The 17,056-nt window shown below is 46.0% G+C and overlaps 1 protein-coding gene across 1 annotated transcript in view; it reads left to right on the top strand.

Annotated features, from left to right (window-relative positions):
• LOC135260306 (transcriptional activator GLI3-like) overlaps positions 1 to 17,056 on the top strand; it is a 57,282-nt gene that overhangs the window by 18,175 nt on the left and 22,051 nt on the right. Inside the window, exons 3-5 of the mRNA XM_064345549.1 lie at positions 1,270 to 1,506; positions 7,435 to 7,528; positions 16,202 to 16,407. Of these exons, the coding sequence (XP_064201619.1) occupies positions 1,270 to 1,506; positions 7,435 to 7,528; positions 16,202 to 16,407 (537 nt within the window). The remainder of the gene's footprint in view (positions 1 to 1,269; positions 1,507 to 7,434; positions 7,529 to 16,201; positions 16,408 to 17,056) is intronic.

Here is a 17,056-nt window from a genome sequence, read left to right as displayed (position 1 = left end):
AAACTACGCTACTGCCTCGCTTGTCTCCCCTGCACTCTTCGTGGAATTTGAAAGACTTTCTAAGGAATAACCCCCCCACCCCCGCCAAACAGCCTTGGAAAATTTGACTTTGTTGTCGAAGGCTGTCAGAAGGATCTGCTCTCATCCTAACATGCCTTTTAGCTTCAACGGATAAGCAACTGTAGTTGTGATCGGTCAACTGCTACACTTTCCTACACTTTCCACATTTCTGTTCAGATAAGCCCCCCCCTCCCCACTCCCCCCCCTTGCTTTTGCAAGGGAATCGTACACTTACCTCCTTTTCTGAGCCATCAAGCACCTGTACAAAGAAGATTATCGGGGGGAAATGAAGCGGAGAGATGCGGCCCTGATAACTCTCATGAGCACGCTTAACACTCAGCAGGGGAGCCAAGAAAAACTCAGCTGTCATCTCTCTGGGATTCTAAGCTAGAAAAAAAAAATCCTAATTTTCTGGAATTTTCCTCTGGCATACAGCTTGCAATAATAATGTGGACAAGGATAGATGCGTTTCCTAGATCCACATGTGCTTTCATGATTTAAACAATATGTTTAGTTTTCTGACACCTAACGTGACAGTTCATAAAACATCATCACAGTTACTCCCTGTTTTTCGAAGAAAGCAACACTGGCTAGCACGTTAGCAGGTTAGCAGCTATGCCCAGACTAGCCTTTCGGAAAAAACGTTTGAAGGCTTCTCTTCACAATTCGCATAATTAGGCATAGCATGGCTGAAATTGTACCTGTGATGATCTAAATAGTCATAATATGACCCACCTCTTGTTGAAAAGGTGTAAAAATGCACTTGGGTGCACAAATGTTTGACGTGTGAATGTGAGGCATGTGTACGATAAAGACATGTGTGCAATGCTCGGATTTATCCATGACGTGCGTTTTTCAGATCTTCGTTTCCAAGTCCGTAATCCTGAGCTAAAGCCGAAATTGGTTCCGTTTTCAGATTCCATTTGGGAAAGGAAGTGCCTTTATTGTCTGAAATCACAGAAATGCAGTCTGATCTGTCCAATTCCAGTGCTTCCGGTGCCAATATTGTCACGCAGTCCTGGAACCAGAATGGAATCTCACTCCCCAGAAATCAACCTCCTTCAATTACTGAGCTGTCTGTACAAACACTATAAGTGATCCAGATGCACATTCCAGGTGTGGGGCTGTATTGCGGTCGAATGTATGAACTGCAGGTGTGCGATGTTGTTTTTGACTCCGCCCCCCCTACTTCCCGCCCCCCCCCCACAGAGGATGGGAGCCCTGGGCGCCAGCACCACAGAGAGAGACGCAACGCCATCACCACCGCCGCCGCCAACTTCGGCAAACCGTGCCAGGAGCCGCCCACCGCCGCCATCGAGGAGCGCCCCCTGCTGGTGAAGACGGAAGCGCACGGCTCACTGCCCCATGTGGCTGACTACGCCCTGCCCTGCCGCGGGATGCTCTTCCCCGTGGACCCCCGGAACGGATACCTGGAGGCCCAGTACTGTGAGTCACCATCAGTGATCGCTGGAGACTTTGCTTGGTTAGAAATGACTTGGTTATTGTCAGTACGAGTGAGAATAACCAATCACATGGCTACTACCTGGCTACAGTGCAAAAATAACCAATCACAGAGTTTCTTCTTGACTGTTATGCAAAATTAACCAATCACGGGACTACTTCCTGGCTGTAGTGCAAAAGAAAACCAATCGCAGGGCTGCTTCGAAATTTGTAGGGTTTGTATAGTATAGGTGCTGCTCAATGAAATGACAGCGTGGAAATAGTTTCACACACGCCTTAGCTTTAGTTGGGGACTAGTCTCCATAATGTGGACACATTCAGAGAAAGGAGAAAGGAATGGCTAAAAAGAAGGTGCTTCTTGGTTCAATTAAAAGAGAATTAAAGGGAATTCTCCCACAGAGACAGTTTGAGGCCTTGTGTTTCTGAACTCTCCATGCTGGCCAGTAGGGTCAAAGGTCAGATTTGAGTTTATTTTGCTGAAATTTGAGAAGGCTTCTCTGTCTTTCATTAACCATGAAGTGGGCATAGGAGACACTTCCTCTCGTTCCCCTCATCTTCATGCCCCCGGGGGGTTATGTGAATAGCTATTTATGGGGGAACATCTGTAAATGCCCTGCAACGTGCTCTTGTTTATATGGTTGTTTTTTGGAGGGAGAGACATGCAAACAGCCCTCTCCCCCTCCTCCGTACGCACACCCCTTACAGGAAACTGCAGGAACGGTGCACCGTGATCTTGCCCGGAGGGACCGACTAGTCAAACCTTCGAGCCCTCTGCTTCATTTACTGCTTTATATCCCTCTGTTTGTGGAAGAGGAGTGTGTGAACACGGTTTCCTGGATGGCCTGGAGTTAAGAAAATAAAAAATAAAAAAAAGGAAAAGGGACTTTTACGGGCTGGTGTAACAGGTGTCACAAAAAAATGCTAGGGGCTGCTAGGTGCCCTGTGTTCTGTTATTCACCCCTGGTTGTGCAGATGGCAGTGCCCTCAGCCTGGCACTCACTGGGTCCTGGCATAAGAGTCACTCCTCTTACAGGTTAGGCAGCTGCAATCAGTCATACACCAGAAGTGTACTCGTCCGACGCAGTGACTGTGTAGCTTACAGCTAGCGGCGTGCCTTGGACCACCTAGCTTAGCTAGCAACGTGCCTTGGACCACCTTGCTTAGCTAGCAGCGTGCCTTGGACCACCTAGCTTAGCTAGCAGCGTGCTGTGGACTGTGTAGCTCAGCTAGCAGCTTGCCTTGGACTGTGTAGCTCAGCTAGCAGCTTGCCTTGGACTGTGTAGCTCAGCTAGCAGAGTTCCTTGGACTGTGTAGCTCAGCTAGCAGAGTTCCTTGGACTGTGTATCTCAGCTAGCAGCTAGCCTTGGACTGTGTAGCTCAGTTAGCAGCTTGCCTTGGACTGTGTAGCTTAGCTAGCAGCTTGCCTTGGACAGTGCAGCTCGGCTAACAGAATACATTGCCAGGGCTCTACTAGATGAGGACGGTCCTGAAAAATACGATTGGAACTCCAAAAATGTTAGACATAAAAAACAAATTGCGGGTTTAAAATCGGCCATAAAGAAAAAATAAAAAAAAACGCCCCCTAAAACACAATTAGCCTGCGCTGTGAGCTACGCTCCTCTTCCTTGTCAGCGGCAGTATTTCGTCCACATTCCACAAATCCGCACGCGCTCCAAATTTCCCCTCTGCCTGTGGTGTGAGTGCTGAGCAAATAACTGACCTTGAGGCTAAGATAATATCCGAGTCCAGGAATCCAGCGTCCGCGGTTTCTTTAAATCACTCGAAGCGTAAGACCCTCGAGGGCGGGGGCTGGGGGGGGGGGATGAACATTTGGGAGTCAAGTATGTCCAGAGAGCCATTTTTGTCTCTTTTTTTCTGTGATTTTTCGGGATTAACGGAGAGAGCCGTAGTCCTGACTCACTTGGTGGCACGTAAATGCTGGTTATACATGGACAGGCTTGTCTCTCTCTTAACTTGCAGTAGGGTTGTGTTTGGTAGCAGTGCATGTGTATGCTGGTGGCTAGTGTGGTCCCAGTGAGCAGAAGCCAGAATCTAGTCATCTAGAGGGGTGGAAATCTAGCTTGAGACATATTTTGACAGAAACGGACTAGGTTAAGACCAGTTTAGCTCAGGTTTTACCTGAATACAGCATGGCTACATCCTAGTCAGCCAGAAAACTTTTGCTTTTCAACCAAATGGAGCCGAGTTTTCACTTGATCGCCAAGATGGCGTTTCACCAACTTTTCAATTCAAGCCTAAAGACGATTCAGCCTTTCAGGTCAAGCTAGTCCTTACGTTCATTGTGCGAAGCAGATCTTGATTTGTGGACCGCAGAATAGCATGTTGAGATTTCTTTGTTCCTCTTCACTAATTCCTCTCAGTTTTATTTTGAACATTCTTTTATTTCAAAGTAAAAAAAGTATGAAAGTATGAGAGTGTGATTAAACTTTAGCCAGCTGGCAGGCCATTCGGCAGACAGCGAGGAGTAACAAGGCTACGCACAAACAGCTTGAATTCAACGTGCTTTTCTGCTTTAATTATGTTTTCGATTATTCTCCTTGCTGTTTCCCACACTTATTAGTTGTCGTAATTCACTCTGAGCGAAAGCTTTTTCAAATCCTGCAATCAAGAACACTTAGCATGTGCTTGCTTGTTGTACAACAACAGCCCCTTCACAGAAAGCGCATTGGAGTAATTTATGTAGACGTAATTAGGCTAACAAGCACGCGACATTCTGGCCCTGCAATTAAGGGAAATGTTCCAAAGTCACCAGAAGCTCCCACTGTGATTCCCAAAGCATCTACTGAACACGTCATTTACTCATTAAGGTAGCTTAGGTCAGCATAAACAAACCCCAGCCTGGGTTCAAGGGTGCTTCTTATAGTCTGAGTGAGACTTTCATTGTGGATCGGTAAAAGACAACAAGTTATACGTTTATTGACGTAATGACTATGTAAATTGATGACGACCACTCGACCCATCAAGATTTGCTGTCTTTGATTTTAGCATTCCACTAATCAATCCCTGTAATCGAATCCGTTTTTTGCCGCAACGATTTTGACAATGAGTAGTTGTAATTGAACTCCGTACCGTTTTCAAACAAAACATTGCACGCTTTGAACTTAAAAGTGAGTACGTTTTTAAACGGAGAAAGTCTTTTTAGGAGTCTGTATACGTCCCCCTTGTAAAGTCCAGATGTTCAGGAAACGTAAAACAGCGCGGGTCTGTAAATCATCTAACCTGGCTTTGCCTTCAAGCTCCGGGCTTTTCACATCTTGTTTAGCCACACGGGCTCACGGGCCGGGTCGGTCGTCCGCCCCGCGTCGTCGCGTATGGATCTCGAAAGCAGCGGTTAGGGCGAAAGGAAAAAAAAAACCCTTTCAGACGTCTGCCTGTCAGGTCCGTTTTCTAAGTGACTCGTTTTTCGCCCAGCAGAATATCGTCTGTTGCAGTGAGGTCATGGAGAACGGCAACATCGTCAGGGCGCTTTTACAACACGGCCTTCTTCTTTTTTTATCGGCCTCAAACCTTTAAGTACATCGGAAGAAAAGCGCAAGGGCGCCGTGTTTCGACGACCTAAAAAACCGCGAGATGAAAATAAACGTATTATTTGGACAGTTGGGATACGCCAGTGTGCTTTAGGGTGACACCCAGTTTTTCTTTCTGAGTGTACCCTTGTGGAGAAACAGATTTTTTTCTCGGTTCTAATTTAAATTCAGTGTAAAAGTGCACGGTGCTTCCCTAATTTTTCCTTATTACAGCCCTGCCCGTTCCCAGCCGAGCCACACCAGACTTAGTTTTCCGTTTGAGGTTTGGCCCGGGTCGAGCCTGGCCTGGAGTGGACATCTTCCCGCTCATTCCTGCATGGCCCAGCAAATGCATGTCCATGTCAGGAATGGTTTGTGGAAACGTGACTTCTCTTTTTTTTTTGGTTTTGAGAAACTACCAGTGTACCCTTTAAGTTTACCAGGGAGGAAAGGAAGCAGAGGAAGAGGGTTCGCGGGGAGGGATCCATTTTGGCTCTGCGCTGCGAGTGTCTGATGGACTCGCAGGCAAGACAAACCAGATTTTTGTCCCTCATCTGGTTTTGGGGGAAGGGGTGAGAACTGTGTGATGAGTGGAGCTCACTGTAGTGATTTGACAAGCCTGAAAAAAAAAGAGATTCATTTTTTTAAAAGGGGGAATGGAGAATAGAGTTGTCTTTACAATCTGTGAAGGCAAGGCTTTAAAATAAATAAAGAAAACATGTCATAGGAGGAAAGAAAGATGTGAGCCAGCCGCTGGCTTTTGAATGAGAGCTGAGTGAGTCTTCCCAGCAGCCCCCCCCCCGACTCTGTTTAACTTCCTCTGAGTGACAGCGGTTTTCCTTCTCTGCACTGGAAGCGCCCCGCGTGTTTGAAATAGGTGCCAGAGCGTGTTTACATTGGGGCTGCTAAGGTAAACTGCCGTACGAGTCAAATAAGCACTTGTCAACAGCAGGGGAGCGGGTGGGAGTATGGGAAGCCAGAGGTAGAGGCAGTAAAGGATTCTGGGTATAAAAATTTTTTTAAAAATCCAACTTGAGGAAGAACTGGAGTTGGAGGAGGGTCTGTGCTTTTGCAGGAGCATCTTCAGTTTGGCCGCCTGACAAATGCAACTTGAGATCGTTTCTGTCTTCATCCACTTGCTTGTTGCTGTTCTGGTATGGTAAATGGTAAAATGGACTGCATTTATATAGCGCTTTTATCCAAAGCGCTTTACAATTGATGCCTCTCATTCGCCAGAGCAGTTAGGGGTTAGGTGTCTTGCTCAAGGACACTTCAACATGCCCAGGGCGGGTTTTGAACCGGCAACCCTCCGACTGCCAGACAATCGGTCTTACCTCCTGAGCTATGTCGCCCCCGACATGGTATTCTCAGGTTCAGTGTAAGCTATCAGGGAAGAGACTTCATGGCTGCCATCTTAAATTCTCTCAGTATTCAATGGAGCATTTGTGTGACTCACAATAATCAAACCCAAGACAAACAGAAACTCAGCGCTTACTTTAAGCTCAGCAATATTTCAACATTGTACAGTGCATTAAAAGGAAAGCGAGACTCAATTATATTTTTTTGTATTTTTTTTGTACTGACTGCCTTGCGTTATGCCTACTCCTCTTGATTAAAGGTGACTCGAGCTGCGTTCCCTCATGCTAATGTTTATAGAGCTCTGTCCTCTTTGATGTGCAGCACATTCAGAGAAGCACACTTGGAGTGAGCCCAGATGACGAATTGCGAAGTAAAAAAAGCGAACAGGGCGGAACGTGAGACGTCTTGTGTTTTCTTGGGCAACGGGGTCTGTGTTCGGCCCCCGGTGTAGAACCCTGGGCTTGGAGACAGACCGAAGTAGAAACAGGTTTTCGGGGGGAACCTCTCCCTCTGGGGACCCTCGAACGACTGGCACCCGCGACCCCGTCGGTTTACGCTCAAAAAGGCCACGCTAACCCCGCCCCCATGCAGACGCCTGTCCAATAGCAGCAGTCTCTGAGCCGCCTGTTCTGTGATTGACACGTGTCGGGGTGCGTGGAGGTTCAGTCTGGTAGCCCCCCTGAGATGCAGTCCCATGGTTTGTCCTTACAGATGACACTTTAAAAATGACTGAGACTCATCAAATGAAGACACGACTGTCTTGGCAGTCTAAAGTGTGTTTTATTGTGGCGAATGAGAACATCAAAAAACTTTTATTATTATTATTATTATTGTCAGTGATGCTCATGGCTCCTTTAATGGTGCTGGGAAATTGGGATCACTGATAGCAATCCCCTGGCCTAGCTGGCTGAGCTGTGCATCTGTCCTCTCTTACGCTGTGTTTGTGCCTGATAGCGTCTTGACCCACCAACTCTCCTCCTCTCTCCTCCTTCTCCTCTCTCTCCTCCTCCTTTCTCTCCGTCTCCAGCCACGCCTGCCTTCTTCCCGCCGTTCCAGCCGCCGGTGCCCATCGATGACCGGCACGCGCAAGGGCGCTACGTCTACGAGCCGCCGCTGCACATGTGAGTACCGCGAGAAACGTTCGCCTGGAGCGGACATCCCTGTGCCGCCATTTTGGGACTAGTATTAAGGGTGTTTCTGTACCTTTGTGTGTGGATGCATAGTTTTAGTCTTGCAGGAAATGTTAACTTTGAAAATGCCCCTTTGCTCTGGTTGGCAGCTCATGCTGATGAGTTCTTAACCACCGAATCGAAGGGTGAACTGGACCTTTATGCTCTATGATGTCTTTACCCTCCGTGTGACCTTTGCTCTGTGATGTCACAACCTCAGCAAACAAATGTAGCTGATAGGTCAATCTGGCACGTCTGCCCTCTTCGACCCCCATTCCATGCTCTGGAGACCTTTGCGTCCTGTACCGTAGCTGTTGGTTCTCTGAAGAGGCCTCTGGTCTCTTCATAGGAAGCTAAGAGTGTGAGTGCATGTTTGCAGGGCTATGGTTAGTTTCTCAGAAGGTCTTCGATTAGCAGTCTTATAGAATTGGTGTACCGCAAATAGATTTAATTTCAAAAGGAATCCATTTAAGGTTCTTGTGTAGTAGTGTATGTTTTAAAAAAATATCACAGTGCAAATTGTAACAGATATTATTAGATGAATCCATGCAGTTTTATTGACACTCTGATATTCTATCCATCTTATTTTCCATATTGGTGGTTAGTGGTTCAAGTTTGGCATGTAGTGTGTGTGTCCTCTAGCATAGCTGAGCAAGTCAAAACCCTGAAAAGACGACTCTCTAAACAAAGCCCTTTACGTTCTTTGTGAGGGCATGAAAGGTTTGACATTTTTCAGCTTTAAACTTTAAACAAAACGAAAAAGAAGTAAAGTTCATCTAAGGACTCTGCCGTCCTTTTTGGGACCAGTGGGCGATATTTATGTTTCCTGCTTTCTTAACTGGGGCTGACTCAGTCACTAGCGCCGGTCCTCCCAGTGTCTAATAATGAGCGTTGGCCTTTGGCAGAGCGCGTGAACTCGGATGCTTTTCTTCGTCCCCTTTCTGGAAAGCTCTTCAAACGCGGGCCGCCGCGCTCTCGAACGAGCTGCTTCCAGCTTGTAAAAAAAAGCAGGATTTCACCCCCCCCCCGCCCTTTATCCCTGCTGTGTTTAATCCCTTAATGCTTTTCTCTTCCTGTATTGGTCTCTCGGCCGCTAAAAACCACGCCGTCTGTCAGCGTCTGCTCTTTAAACGCAACACTTCTTTTTTTTTTCATCTGCGGCGCTGATGATGTCATCAGCCGCCCGAACGAAAGGTTCCGTCCCGCCGATTTGCCCTGTGAACCCAGCAGAATTTCGTCTCGTTTTTTGTTTTCTCTCGCAGTGAGCTTCGGCAACCCTATCAGCACCACGGCGACTTCCCCGCCGTGCGTTTAGGTACAAGACCGAATCCTTTTAAAAAAATTATTTCATTCAATTTGTTTAAGGGAAAAAAAAGCATTAATTCCCACCCCGTCATAGCCAAGTTCAAGGTTTGGTTGGAGGGAGTGGAGCTGACTGCGCAAAATTCAAGGCCTAGTTCTTCTTTTTCGGAAGTCAGTTAGTTCCTTAACTGTTAGTCGGGAAACGCGAATAGGTCGCGAGTCTCAGGTGGTAAATTGTACAGAATTGTGATGCACGTACGGATTGTGTACAGCGCTCGTGAACAGCTGTCCCATCAGTGAGCTCGTTAATTAGGGCTGTAAGCACCTTCCCTCTCGTTAGGAGCTCTTAAAGGTAGCCAACACGCAATTACACTCTGACCCTGTAGCATCGTGCACTAGTGTCCTCGACTTTCAAAAGCTTCAGGGCTGATGTGTCTGTATACAGGCCTACTGCTGTTTTGCCAGGTCTCCAGTGCAACGGCGTTCTTCCATCACTGACTGTCTCTAGCCTGGCATTATTTATTTTTTAAAAAAGAAAATGCTTGGGGTGAGTTGGGGGGCATTTTAAGAAAACAGCTTCTGTTTGTAACTGGCAAATTGCTATCAGCGTCCCAGGTTATATCTCTCCATCATTAGCCTGTGTTTATAGGCAGTTAGCGGTTACCTTTCACTTTAAAAAGTGAGCAGTGATTGAAAGCTGGCCCTGCAGTAGCACCATGCCCCTGAGGTAGGCGTTAAATCTTAATGGCACAACAGTGGGAATATTATTTTATACTTTCACTGCACCTTATTGGCATGCAAACAGTATATTTTACAGGAAATGGTAATGCAGCCATAAAATATACTGCTTAGTTTTATAATTTTAAAAAATACATTCTACATTCTGTTATGCATGGCTAAACAAGGGTGCCTCTGTCCAGTTTAGCGTCACGTTAAGCGTTTTTACGTACACCCAATTAAACCGTATGGAGGATCATGCCTAGGCAGAGTCTGCCAGCTGTAGCGCTGAACAAAGTTAGAAACGCAGACCCACGTAACATGCAGCCTGTTCACATAAAGCAGAATACAGTTTTATGATGTGTCTGCTGAATTCACTGATCTGTCATTCCGGTCTGGGATCTGTCTTTTTCTGTTCCACACGACAGCAACGGCAAAGGCAAACACCTACCGGAAGACTTTTCCAGAAAGCGCAAAAAGGAATCGTGTGAATGAAAGCAATGAAAAATGGAACCCGTTTTAAAAAAAAAAAAAAAAAATGCACCGCAGTCAGAATGAACGAATGACACGTCGCCATGACCACGGCGCTGTTCCGTGCGCTGCTTAATTGTGAGAAGATGTGAGGGCCCTCTGAGAGACAGACGACGGGACGTCCCGCAGGCCGGCTCCGCGGAGCCGCGGCTAAATGTGCAGTTTCCATTACTCTGCCTTGGCCCCGGCCCCCCCCCCCCCGGGCCCCCCCCGGCCCCCCGCGCTTCGCCGGGGAGGCCAGTTAGAGCGCGTCGGAGTCAGAGAGCGGCGTCGTAAATCCTCCCCAGAGCACCCGCGCCAAAAACCTTTCTGTACTCTTCCTCTTTTTTTCCCCGCTGTTTTAATAGTTCCCTTCATATTTCGGTCTTTCTTTCCTCTCGCTTCTTGCTTTCTGTTATCGTTCTCTCCCCCCCCCCGCCTCGCGCCCCCTGTGTGAGTGTGTGTGTGTGTGTGCATGTCTGTGAATTTGTGTGTGTATGTGTGTGTGCCTGTGTGTCTGTGTGTGTCTGTATGTGTGTGTGTGAGAGAGAGTGTGTCTGTGTGTGTCTGTGTGTGTGTGTGTGTGTGAGAGAGAGTGTGTCTGTGTGTGTCTGTATGTTTGAGTGTGTGTGAGAGAGAGTATGTCTGTGTGTGTCTGTATGTGTGTGTGTGTGTGTAAGTTTGTGTGGGTGTGTCTTTGTGTGTGTGTGTGAGAGAGTGTGTCTGTGTGTGTCTGTATGTGTGTGTGTGTGTGAGAGAGTGTGTCTGTGTGTGTCTGTATGTGTGTGTGTGTGTGAGAGAGAGAGTGTGTGTGTGTGTGTCTGTGTGTCTGTATGTGTGTGTGTAAGTTTGTGTGGGTGTGTCTATGTGTGTGTGTGTACGAGTGTGTGTGTGTGTGTGTGTTTGAATGCGCTCACTCTCAGGAGGGCCAGCTGGGTGATTTAGTCAGCAGTGTAGTTGTACAGATACTACTACTGCCGCATGTGGCTTGACATTGGTTGGCATTGCCTTTCAGTATCACGCTGTCGTATCACATCCTGCAGGCTGTCCGTCACACGAGGAGCATTAAGACTAGCCGTTATTGAACGCTTTCTGGTTCAGTCCACGGACTGGTTCTGATCCAAGGAGGCGTCATGTTACACTCAAGAGCTGTCCAGAAGGATAGGCTGGACTTTTATATTACCCACTTGTCACAAGTGAGAGTCTGCAAAATATATCACAAAATATATATAGTACTTAATCTGTTTATGATGACAGAGAGGAATTTGGCCATCATACCTCTGTTGAGTGCTAGTGTTTGTATCTGTATCGGTTTATGGAAAATTGGAAGTCGTGGTGCTTTCATATTTTTATACAACGTTCTGAAAAAGGTTGATTTACTCCTATATTGTTGGCTTGAATATAAGTGTAATAAATATGTACAAAAATTCTCATATCTTTATAGATAATATCTAAACTGGTTAGACACAGAGGTTTACGAATTACAAGATTTCTTTGACTCATTTTTCACAACAATTTCAATTAGCAAAACCTGCCCATTTGGGATAAGGGATGTATGCGAAGTATATTTGCGATATTTTCAGCGTTGAAATTTAACCACTGATGCATTTTAAAATGAAGCGATCCTTAGCAGATAATGCTTGTTTCAAAAACACTTAATTGTCACGCTCCACGGTGTCACACAAACTGCCCTGAAGGTGTCAGACAGCCTTGTGTGCCCTGCTCTTTCACTCCAAGGTGAGATGGCAGTGTAGCGTGATGGGTACAGAGCTGGCCGTTGTACCCTTGAGCAAGATGGTACTTTACATTACATTACAGGCATTTAGCAGACACTCTTATCCAGAGCGACTTACACAACTTTTACATTGTATCCATTTATACAGCTGGATATATACTGAAGCAATTTCGGTTAAGTACCTTGCTCAAGGGTACAACGGCAGTGTCCTTACCCGGGAATCGAACCTGCGACCCTTCGGTTACAAGTCTAGTTCCTTACCCGCTGTGCTACACTCCGTCCTGTGTAGTGTGTAGTGTGATGGGTACAGAGCTGGTCGTTGTGCCCTTGAGCAAGACGGTACTTAACCTGCATTGCTTCAGTACATATCCAGCTGTACAAATTGATGCAATGTATATGCTATGTAAAAAAAAAAGTTGTGTGAGTCGTCTTGGATAACAGTGTCTGCTAAGTGCCTGTAATGTAATGAAATGTAATGAGACCTATGGCAAGGATGAAACCTAATTGTATACAGAAGTTGAATTGATTTAGTGATATACATGTGGTTAAAAGCATCTGAACGTTGTCCTAATATGAGGTGGCTATATTCAGATAACTGGGAAGTGATTAAGAGTTTTGCATTTTATGGGAAAACATTGCTGTTGATCTGTTAAAAATGAGTTGACGTGACTGATTTCAAACGAGCTGAAAAGATCTATAATACCATTGAATTGTTATTCTGCATCTGATGTGGAAGCATGCAACTGTGACATCACTGTGATGGTGCAACAATATGCATTGAACAATAATCAATATTCAGCCTTAGAACATTTAGAGATTGATTTATTTCACTCCGTTAATGTAGCCGAGGCTGTTTGTTTCCCCACAATTGTTGTAATTGAGTCATCTGAGTGGTCATCGCACTGCAATCTATTTATTGTTTTCAAGAGACATTTGTTTGTACGTCCTGACAGACCAAAGCATAATGATGTAAATTATAACTTGAAGTGTCTTTATTGGATCCACAAAGATGTTTATTGCTACAAGTCAGTCTTGGCCCGGCATCAACTGGATTACCCTTTTCGTGTCCTTTTTTAAACAAATGCAAGCCAGAATAAAGGCTAAGTAGTGTACCATTGACTCCATAGTGGCGCATGGCCTGGGACTGCCAACCAGCACTGAAAACCTAACAATACACATGTGACTCTGCCTGAGGCCAAACGAATCCAGCCTCCCCCCCACACTGCAGTGTTTTAATGTCCCCCGTCGATCGGAGTTTGGAAAGCCTCTCCTTCATTATTGCTGATGGAGTGTGTTGTAAGGCCGAGGCCTGTTGTGTGCTCTCCACACATTCGCCGTGTGTTTGGGAGTTTTGGCGTGTCGACCCAGCAGCTGTTGACGCCATGACATCATCCGCCTTCGGGCCGTCGGAATGGAAACGTTCTGCAGTTAAAGCTGCGGGAGATTGCCGAAAATGACTTAAATGCGCGGTGTCAGACCGGTTATGGAGGGAAAATAATGATGGCATGACACTCAGAGAGAGCCTATTTCTATAAGTCCTGTCTACTGGGTAAGTTAATTGAATCCAAATGTCGGGAGCCAGATATTTTTTTTGTTTGTTATATAAAATTCGCCCGTGGAAATGAAGCAAACGTCGGGAGGACTGAACGTGTACAGAATCAATCCCCAAATTTAGAGATCAGCCACTTCACACTTACTCTCTTCACGCTAGCGACAAACAATATTATTATTCATTCACATACACAGGTACACACACACACACACACACACACACAACACCAGGTACACACACACACACAAACACACACACACACACACACACAAACACACACACAAAATAAGGTAAAAAAGCAAAAATGGAACAAACACACGAGTGAACCGCATCAACATAAAAGAAAATGCTTCTGCTCCAAAACGTCCCTGAAAACTTAAACCCTCAGACTAATTAACCTTGAAACTAAATTAACCTTCCTGACAGCGGGCATGTGTACTTTACCCAACAGGGACTGAAGATGCGGAGTCTAAACACTGAAAGGGGGTTGGGTTCATTTATGGTGAGGACTGGCTTATCCAAGAGCTTACTATAAAATTACTATTAGTAGAATAACTTCTAAGTTATGAAATGAAGGGGTGAGCACCATAATAGTATTATCAAAACCTGAATCATTTTGGTGGCAATTCAGTTTAGCTGTTGAATACCTTTTACAACGAAGACAGGTTTACTCCTGCTCTCAACATCATGGGTGATGTTTACAAATAATAATTGTATATCTCCACCATGTGATACGGCCATTAATGAAACTACCATTTCCACTTTAATCTTGTGCGGCCGAGGAACGGTAAATTCCAGACCAGGTAGCCATGGTGACGACTGCTTATGTTGGAATCAAAGACATTTAATTGACATCTTCAGTATCTCCAGAATGTCACTGATAGCTGTTTTTATTTTGTCAATAGTTCAGAGCACTCCGGAAGGCACACTGGTGGTAAGGCAATATCTACGCTGGGCCCCGAAACTGTTTTGTGTTCGTTTTTTTTTTTCTTTCCGTTGAGTTATAAATCCTTCCAGCGAGAGGCAACCCAGAACACCCTGTATTTGTCTTCTAGTTGCTCAAGGAATTTCCTTTGATGTTTGGTGGAGAGAGGGGAGTAGGGTGAAACGAACCGCGTTCCCGAATGTCCCGTAAATGTTTGATTGGGTCCAGATCGAATGACAGAGAGGGTCACGGGTGGCCTATGGGTAGCACCTGTGCCATGCTCGTCTGTGGTGGGTGAGTGGGTGACCCCACGTGCTCTTTGGGTAGGGGGCGTGGCCATTGGGGAAGACACTCCTCCTATTAGGAAAGCAATTCTTCAACATGGTGATTAATGGTGAGGGTGATAACTCAGAATAATTAAGCTGTTAATTAGCATTAACCTTGTCCTGCCATTAAGCAGTGATTGGCGGTTGACTGTGCCATGCCAGGAAAATACACCCCGCGCCATTATGTAGGCTAATCGGCGGGAACTCTTCACTGCGGGAAGTAAGCACTGTAGGGCTTCTTTAGGTGTGCACCTTGTGTGCACACATCTGTTTGTTTGGAGCATTGTGAAGGATGACTCATCTGACCACATCCACTGCTTGGTAATAAATAAATAAATAAATAAATGTGTGTGTGCATTTTGTAGGGTAAAAGTTCTACTGTAGGGCTTCTTTAGGTGTGCACCTAATGTTTGAACAACATTAGGAGGAAAATGGCGCTGTTCTCATGGCGACAAGCAGCAGCCGTTGTGCATTGTGTGTTATTAATATTGGGTAATTCTATGTTTTTTTGTGTGAATTGTTTGTGTGTTGATTGGTGTGTGTTGCCTGTTGTTGATGTTTGTATTTACTGCTGGCTGTGCAACGAATTGCCCCTCAGGGATAATAAAGATCACCTTACCTTACCTTACCTTGTGTGCACACATCTGTTTGTTTGGAGCATTGTGAAGGATGACTCATCTGACCACATCCACTGCTTGGTAATAAGTTAAATAAATAAATAAATAAATGTGTGTGCATTTTGTAGGGTAAAAGTCCTATCTAGGGGGACATTGTAATTAGCCATGGAGGAGGGAGGATGGAATTTATTAAAAAGAAAGACCAAAATGAAAGACAAAAATGGAGCATCGCGTAGTTCTGGCAGGTCACGAGAGTCAAGCGCTCCGGCCGAATCAGCTGATGGCTCAGCTGAGTGATGTTCGCCTATCACAGTACATTCACTAACAGGGCGGTCTACTTAAACAGCCTCCCTCTACTCATTCGGCTGCTCCTCCTGCATGCAAGCGCTGCACGTTGCTTCGTAAATCCCCTCCACCACCCCAGCTCCATCCCCATGCGTCAAGAATTTGCATTCTCCATTCCTATGTGTTAAGAAGTTGTATTGCTCCATCCTTATGTGTTAAGAAATTGCATTTGCTCCATTCATATGTGTTAAAAACTGCTTTGCTGCTGGATCTGTTCTGTGTGTACCCCTCTAGGGGGGGTTTGGCTGCTGGCCTCCCGGCCTTATCCACGCGGGCTGCGTGGTTGGCGGGAGAGCTCCAGAACAGAGCCATACTGCCAAACATAACTGTATTGCCTTTATTGTCAATAAAGTTCTACTTGATGACAGTGGTCCTGACAGAAATGTAACAGTTGACCACTGCTCTTTAACAAACTTGCAAATTGCATTTGAAAATATTGATTCTATCACCAATGGTCAGTTCCGCTGATAATTCTGATGATTGTTCCATGATTGTGGAAAAGTATTCCGCACACATACTCCACCACGCGCATAATTCATTCTCATGGCAGAGGTGAAGGTGTAAACTTGCGTTTTTGCCTGGTGTTTTGTTTTCAGACCCTCTCCTCTGTCAGGCAGTCCCTTTTCGGACATCTCCCTGATCCGGATCTCGCCCCACCGGAGCCCCTCGGCTGGGGGGGGGGAGTCCCCGTTCAGCGTGACGCACCCCTACGCCGGGCCCTACATGGATTACCTCCACTCCCTCCACAGAAGCCCCTCCCTCTCCGTCATCTCCGCCGCCCGGGGGCTGAGCCCGCCTGACGGTGAGTAGGCCTTGGGGGGGGGACGGGGACGGGGGGGACGGGAGCGTAGCACAGTGGGTAAGGAACTGGGCTTGTAACCGAAAGGTCACAGGTTCGATTCCCGGGTAAGGACACTGCCGTTGTACCCTTGAGCGAGGTACTTAACCTGCATTGCTTCAGTATATATCCAGCTGTATAAATGGATACAATGTAAAATGCTGTGTAAAAATAAGTTGTGTAAGTCACTCTGGATAAGAGCGTCTGCTAAATGCCTGTAATGTAATGTAATGTAACACCTGCGCCTGGTAATGTAGGCCCACCTGAGAGGTGATGCTCACTGTGTACAGGAAAAAAGAATCTAAATTTGAAAGCAGAGTTAAATGTCCAGTGTTAATTCAGCTCTTAACCGAGTGCATGTGAGTCCACCAGAGGCCATATGTACTCTGTAAAAGTTGATTTGACACTGAACATTTTTACTGTGTACAATGCTATGCTTTCATAATGAACTTGAACTGACATCCAGTCCCTAAAAGTCATTAATGTCCACGTGAACGAGATCACCTGTGTGTTAGAAGACCCTGTGTGTTGCTAGTACGCTACTTTGGTTGAACGCTCAACCTGCAGTTAGTTCCCTTGGCTGTCCCTAGTTTTAGCATCCCTGGAGATGGCA

Source organism: Anguilla rostrata, chromosome 8 (genome assembly GCF_018555375.3).
Source record: "Anguilla rostrata isolate EN2019 chromosome 8, ASM1855537v3, whole genome shotgun sequence".
NCBI lineage: Eukaryota > Metazoa > Chordata > Actinopteri > Anguilliformes > Anguillidae > Anguilla > Anguilla rostrata.
The sequence above is the reverse complement of the archived record's forward strand: the minus strand, read 5'-3'. Positions and strand labels throughout refer to the sequence as shown.